Here is a 7,500-nt window from a genome sequence, read left to right on the forward strand (position 1 = left end):
AAATATGAACATACATCCATTAAACGCTAGGTAATGCTTGCAGATTCTCTCTCTCTCTCTCTCTCTCTCTCTCTCTCTCTCTCTCTCTCTCTCTCTCTCTCTCTCTCTGTCGTGTGGTCCTGATAGGCAACAGGAGAGAATGTGCGCATGCGTGATCCTCCTGATAAGAGCCTTCTTGTACTACGTCATCAGATGGAGTTAAGATTTGCCGTATTTTATGTCTGTGTTAACAGAGTCGTGTGATTTCCAGTTTGGAATTCTTGCAATTAAGCTTTAGAAGGGATAAATCTATTTCCTTGGAAGTTCTTTCATTTGACCGTGGTGCAATTTCTAATACCGGTACTTTTGCCTGAAACTGATAAGAGTGGCGTGATGCGTTGTTTACTGAAGAACAAGATTTGGGAATAGTGAAACAAGTTGCTCTAGTCATTTTATTTCTTTTTTAAGATAAGATTGATTTAAAGTCGGTATTGTGAACAATGAAGGACTAAGATACCAGTAATTGTTGAAGACTAAATATTTTTTTTTGTTGAGATGAAAATAAAATATTAATTTTACCGGAAAATAGAAAATTGAAGGATAACATAAAATTCATTTGATGATGAAAAATTTATCTGAAGGTGTACTTTAGTTTTGGAAAATTTAAAATGCATTCCCTCTCTCTCTCTCTTTCTCTCTCTCTCTCTCTCTCTCTCTCTCTCTCTCTCTCTCTCTCTCTCTCTCTCTCTCAAAAAGACGGAGGGACTGAGACAAGATATCTCTCTTCCATCATTTCCATCATTTCTCTCTCTCTCTCTCTCTCTCTCTCTCTCTCTCTCTCTCTCAAACGGAGGGACTGAGACAAGATATATCTCTTCCATCATTTCCATCATTTCTCTCTCTCTCTCTCTCTCTCTCTCTCTCTCTCTCTCTCTCTCTCTCTCATACAAACGGAGCGACTGAGACAAGATTTATCTGGTGTACTTTAGTATTTGAAAACTTAAAATGCATTCTCTCTCTCTCTCTCTCTCTCTCTCTCTCTCTCTCTCTCTCTCTCTCTCTCTCTCTCTCTCTCTCATACAAACGGAGCGACTGAGACAAGATTTATCTGGTGTACTTTAGTATTTGAAAACTTAAAATGCATTCTCTCTCTCTCTCTCTCTCTCTCTCTCTCTCTCTCTCTCTCTCTCTCTCTCTCTCTCTCTCTCTCTCTCTCTCTCTCTCTCATACAAACGGAGCGACTGAGACAAGATTTATCTGGTGTACTTTAGTATTTGAAAACTTAAAATGCATTCTCTCTCTCTCTCTCTCTCTCTCTCTCTCTCTCTCTCTCTCTCTCTCTCTCTCTCTCTCTCATACAAACGGAGCGACTGAGACAAGATATATCTCTTCCATCATCTCCATGGTTGCAATTTTAAATCTTGGTACTAACGTACCGTGCAAAGGAAATTCCAAGCTGGACAGGTAATAGTGAGGAAAGAAAATATTGATTAAAGGATTTTTACGATAGAGTAACTTTTTTCTAGTAGTTATTACTTCTATACTTTTTCAGATAGCTCATAAGAAATTTGATAAATGTTAATGGCCGAACAAAATGGAAATTAGAGACAAAACAAAAGGCAAATTAAAGATTATCGCGCCACATAATACGACCCAAAAGATAAGCACTTCAGCCTGGATTCTGGAGGAATTTGATGGAAAAGTGGAACAATGTTTTGCCACTGATACAAAAAACTCCTTCGTAGCAGGATATCAATCTGAAATATTGAGATATGCATGTGTATATAAATATAGATAGATAATTCTGTGTGAATTTAGGTTCACAATCTTATATACATATACCGTATATGTATTTGTATATATATGTGTATATATATATAAATATATATATATATATATATATATATATATATATATATATATATGTGTGTGTGTGTGTGTGTGTGTGGATGAATGTCAACACAATATCGTGCTGAAATATAAATAAATTTCTATTTCATACTGGGATCGAACTCTAGCCCCTTCAAGTGAAAGTATATATATACAGTATATATATATATATATATATATATATATATATATATATATATATATATACATATATATATATATATATATATATATACATATATATATATATATATACATATATATATATATATACTGTTTATATATATGAATATATATAGTATGTGTGTAAACATATATATATATATATACATATATATATATATATATATATATATATATATATATATATATGTATATATACACACATACATACATACCATTTTTGAGTGATGGTACCTTAACTTGGTGAAAGGGTTTGTTAATCGTCATGATCAGCAAAGCTATACTAGTCAGGGCCACAGCCACCCATACTAGGTTGGAATTGCTGTGACCAATCAGACTAGTCTCCCAACATCACGAATCTCCAATGGCCAGCGTGGTGATGAAATGACCAAGATCCATACATGAATAATGATGTGTCTGAGGCGTTTGTCCTTTAGTGGACTAGAAACGGCTGCATTTGGTGTTACTGTGTATGCATATATATATATATATATATATATATATATATATATATATATATATATATATTTATATATATATATATATACATATATATACATATATATATATACTTTATATATATGTATATATATATATATATATGTATATATATATTTCCGTCATTCATTCATTTATCATACTACCAGGTATAAATTAAATTTTATCCTTAGTTTCTCTCCTGCTACATCACACTGGTTATCCCTATGCATGAATTAGATTCAAGTTTGGTTCTTAATTTTTTTCTATCACATCAAATGCGTCTATCATGTGAATTGAATGAATAACTAGTTTGTTATGCATTTGCTCTTGATAAGCAGTCGATTGCCTAAAATGATTTTTGAGATCATTTATCTTTTAAGGATAAACTAATCGCACCACTCCGAAGTACAGCTTGGTGTTGAACAACTCGCTGATCTTTGTATTAAAGTTACAAATTATGACATATAAGTAAAATTGTCACCATAAGCTGTTGTTTATTTCAACGCTGTAATAACATCGTTTAGAATGATATGCATTTCTGATAAAATAAGTTATGGAGAGTTTTACGGTTTTTGTATTTGTACTGCATGATATTACTCTTAGATATGCGTAGAAATCACTATTATTTAGAAAATGAGAATACAGTGTTGTAAGGCCGATTTGCAAAAGATAATGATCCCAAACATTTCTATGTTTATTTTCCCATTTTCCTTTCACTTATTCCCAGTTCATTCTTTAAATGCCAATCTCTCAACCCTCCAGATATTACATCAACCATGAAGGTCTTCATCTGTGTGTTAGCCCTGGCTGCTACAGCCGCTGCTCAGTCGGCTTATCTATTCTCCGACGGATACTTGGATGTCCTGGGAAGCGAACCCAGCCAGACCTTCAGCTGCGCAGGACGCTCCTACGGCTACTACGCCGACATCGCCAACGACTGCCGCGTCTTCCATGTCTGTCTGCCTGTCTCCGACGACGCAGGAGAAGTAGTCGACGTGGCCCAGTTCTCCTTCTTCTGCGGAAACCAGACGGTCTTTAGCCAGGAGTCCCTCACCTGCTCCTTCAGAGAGGACGCCATACCTTGCTCCGAGTCCGAAACTCTCTTCGAAATCTCCAACGCCGACTTTGGTAGGATTGTCGAATACGATGGTGCAGGAGTCCCAGCACCTGTTGCCCGTGCCGCCGCTCCTCGCCCTGCTCCCGCCCCCGCCCCCGCCCCCGCCCCCGCTCCTGTCGTTGCTCCTGCCCCTGAGGTTATCGACATCGTTCTAGATGAAGCTGAAGAAGTAGCCGAGGACAATCTTGCCGAAGTCGAAGCCACAGATGAGTAACAAACAAATAACGAATATAACAAAAGATATCAATGCGAATTACTCTTACCGAATTGTTGGTGAATACTGTACAGATAATTAATCTTAAGGTCCGATTGTAAATAAAGACATGCAACTTTGATTTCTCTTTCTTTTTTTATTAGCCGGATTACCGAAACAGTTCTTACGTAGATGTACATTGTGTGTTTTTATAAATTTCACTTTATAAATTCATGCAGAGCCACATATAAACAGTAAAGCGGAATTCCTTCCGGGAGGCATAATATACTATATGCCTACACCATTTTGATAAAACTTTGGAGTTTCTTCAAGCTTTTCAATATATTGATTTTTTGGAAAACGTCACCATACTCTGTTCTACAAAACCGATAATTGCCTTCGCCAAAAACGAAGATTTTGCGAAGGGTACGTATTCAACTCTGTCGTCTATTTCTTAGTTTATTTATTTGTTTCTGAGCAACTTTTTGTTGCTGAGATAAAAGCATCAGGAAGGTATCGTTAGATTTAATGAGATGGTTACTCTATGCTGAACTTATTGTGATCGGTATTTTCATCTTTCAATTTTTATGATCATTATGGTTTGTTGTAGACTTGGAAGCAACCTGTTACGGGGAGAAGATCGAGAAGGAGGCAGAGAATTAGATGTCAAGATAAGGTGAAGGATGATATGGAGAGGAGAGGTTTGGGGAAGAGGATGCTTTTGATGAAAGACATTGGAGAGGTCGCATCAGGCAACCGACCCCTTAATGATGGAATAATGGTGGGGAAGAAGATAAGACCGGACAATTTGTTAAAAGGAAAATATCATTGTTTAAGAACAGCGAAGATCAGCTCTATTTTCATTAGCTTATACTAGAGAGAGAGAGAGAGAGAGAGAGAGAGAGAGAGAGAGAGAGAGAGAGAGAGAGACTTCATACAATAAATATTAACATTTGTTGTACTTTTTCCAAATCTTACTAACTGAGCTTTCACAGTAGCATTTAAAGTAATGTGAGTTTTAGCCTGATAATGGAACCATCATTGTAATCTATCTGGAAATATTCTCTCCTATATAGTCGTGTGATAAGCAATTTTTGATGAGGGATTTGATTTCCTCTGGAACAAATAGAATAAATGCAAGTCACAATGATACAATATCAGTCTGGATCGCAGCTTCAGTGTTTGTATAAATTATTTCTTGATCGGATTACCTATTGTTTTGCAAGTGACAATCATTTTATTTAAAAAAAAGAAAAAAAAAACATTCTTATACAGTTGAAATTATGTGATCTTGTATTTATAAAGTATATTAAAAGTAGTATCCCCTAGCCGTCAGAATTGACGTCTAAATATTCAGACGCAGGCACATGCACAAACACACAGATTCAAGCCTTCCCACGCCCTCACCTTTTCCTAACTACAACCCTATAGTTCGGCAATTTGTGGGTGAGTGCGGTTTCCGTGTGTCCCTCTCAGGGTAACCCCTCTCACCAGGGTATGACTACTCCCTTGTCCTCGCTGTGTGACAGGAAATTATTATATAGGAGAGATTCACCTCTTTCACAGTAGGTATACTTAAGAGCTAATTAATCGAATAGGTCTTTATCCCTTCCACTTCTTCAGCCTCTAGGAACAGCAGGTAAAGAAGCTATCGGGGTTGCCAGGTCGGACGAGAACTTTCGGAATCGCTAATGTGTGATCCTTAAAGGACCATGGCTTCATTGCTGTTACCGGAGTACCGGTTTATCCCCAGGAAGTCTATTAGAAAGCTTATGGTGGTGTCACACCTCGACGAGGCTAAACATCCCCTTTGTCTGAATTGGGGTTGAGCCGAAGGACGGTGATGGGTCAATATATCCCACCTTATGGTCAGATAGGATTGGCCGGATGAGTTCATTAACCCTGGATAGGTACGGTGGGTCGTTTGCGACCCCGAGCGTCAAAAAAAAACAGGTTTTTCTCACGTGACTCACCCCTGTGACTGAATTTGTGGGTGATCGACCTGCAGGAGGTGTCTCCCCTACACGCTCTAGTAGTGTCCAGATGTGCATTGCTGTAGCTGTACTCCTTCCCCGATTTCTGAGACGCATCGGGGTCGTTCGCGTCCGAGTTTACCCTTCTGAGGTAGTTTGCATAATTATCAAAGTTATTACGTATTATGAAATTGTCGTAGAATGGTGCAACTTGTATAGGTTATCAGTTGTGGAAAGTCTTGGTGGATTGTTTGGCTACCATGTGCATGTTTTTTTTTTTTAGTTAAAATGTCGTTCATCACCACGAGGAACATTTTACCGCGAGTGCCCCTTTTTCATTTTTTTTCATTTTTTTGCCAAGTCATTTTTCCGTAAGATATTGCCAAATAATGTCGTAAAACTTTTGCTTGTTTAGTGTTGGAAAGTGTGTCTAGATGATCTGGCTACCCATGCATGACTTTGTTTTTGTCAGATACGACGTAGTTATTGGTATATTGGGTATTTAACTGCGGTTACCAATTTCTGTTTTTTTTTCAATATTTGTAAAAATTACTACGTAGTAAGGAATTGCCGTATATTATTCATTTTTTTTTCATGTTTATGTGTTAGAAAGTGTGCCTTGATTGTTGGGCTAACACGTGCATGTCTTTTTTTTTATCTGAGATGTCGTATATTAGAATGTCGGGCATTTTACCGCGAGTGTCCCTTTTTCATTTTTTTTCATTTTTTTGCCAAGTCATTTTTCCGTAAGATATTGCGAAATAGTGTCGTAAAACTTTTGCTTTTTTAGTGTTGGAAAGTGTGTCTAGATGATCTGGCTACCCATGCGTGATTTTGTTTTTGTCAGATACGACGTAGTTATTGGTATATTGGGTATTTAACTGCGGTTGCCAATTTCTGTTTTTTTTTCAATATTTGTAAAAATTTACTACGTAGTAAGGAATTGCCGTATATTATTGATTTTTTTTTCATGTTTATGTGTTAGAAAGTGTGCCTTGATGGTTGGGCTAACACGTGCATGTCTTTTTTTTTATCTGAGATCCCGTATATTAGAATGTTGGGCATTTTTCCGCGAGTGCCCCTTATTATTTGTTTTGCATTTTTTTTGCTTAGTCATGTTACCGTAAGGAATTGGCAAGTAGTGTCGCAAAACTTATATTTTTATAGTGTTGGAAAGTGTTTCTAGATGATCTGGCTACCCATGCCTATTTTTTTTTTAGCCAGATATGGCATATATATAAGTATGTGTTCGATTTTCCTGTGATTGCCATTTTTTCGTTTTTTCCCATTTCTTTCAAAATTACTACGTACTAAGGAACTATCACAGAGTAATATTTCATTTATATGTTTATTTGTCGGAAAATATGCCTTGATGGTTTGCCTAGCACGTGGCTGAAATTTTTTTTTTCTGAAATGCCGTATATTAGAATGGCCATTTTTCCACGAGTCCCCCTTTTTATTTGTTTTGCATTTTTTTGCTTAGTCATGTTACCGTAAGGAATTGGCAAGTAGTGTCGCAAAACTTATATTTTTATAGTGTTGGAAAGTGTTTTTAGATGATCTGGCTACCCATGCCTATCTTTTTTTTAGCCAGATATGGCGTATATATAGGTATGTGTTCGATTTTCCGGTGATTGCCATTTTTTCGTTTTTTCTCAATTCTTTCAAAATTACTACGTACTAAG

General features: G+C 36.7%; 1 protein-coding gene across 1 annotated transcript in view; it reads left to right on the top strand.

Moving 5' to 3' along the window:
- The window catches only part of LOC137653453 (uncharacterized), a 5,291-nt gene extending 1,301 nt beyond the window's left edge, over nucleotides 1-3,990 (top strand). The window contains exon 2 of the mRNA XM_068386855.1: nucleotides 3,295-3,990. Coding sequence (XP_068242956.1) covers nucleotides 3,309-3,863 — 555 coding nt within the window. The 5' untranslated portion in view covers nucleotides 3,295-3,308 and the 3' untranslated portion in view covers nucleotides 3,864-3,990. The remainder of the gene's footprint in view (nucleotides 1-3,294) is intronic.
- Nucleotides 3,991-7,500: the final 3,510 nt, after the last annotated feature.

This window comes from Palaemon carinicauda, chromosome 14 (genome assembly GCF_036898095.1).
Source record: "Palaemon carinicauda isolate YSFRI2023 chromosome 14, ASM3689809v2, whole genome shotgun sequence".
Lineage (NCBI taxonomy): Eukaryota > Metazoa > Arthropoda > Malacostraca > Decapoda > Palaemonidae > Palaemon > Palaemon carinicauda.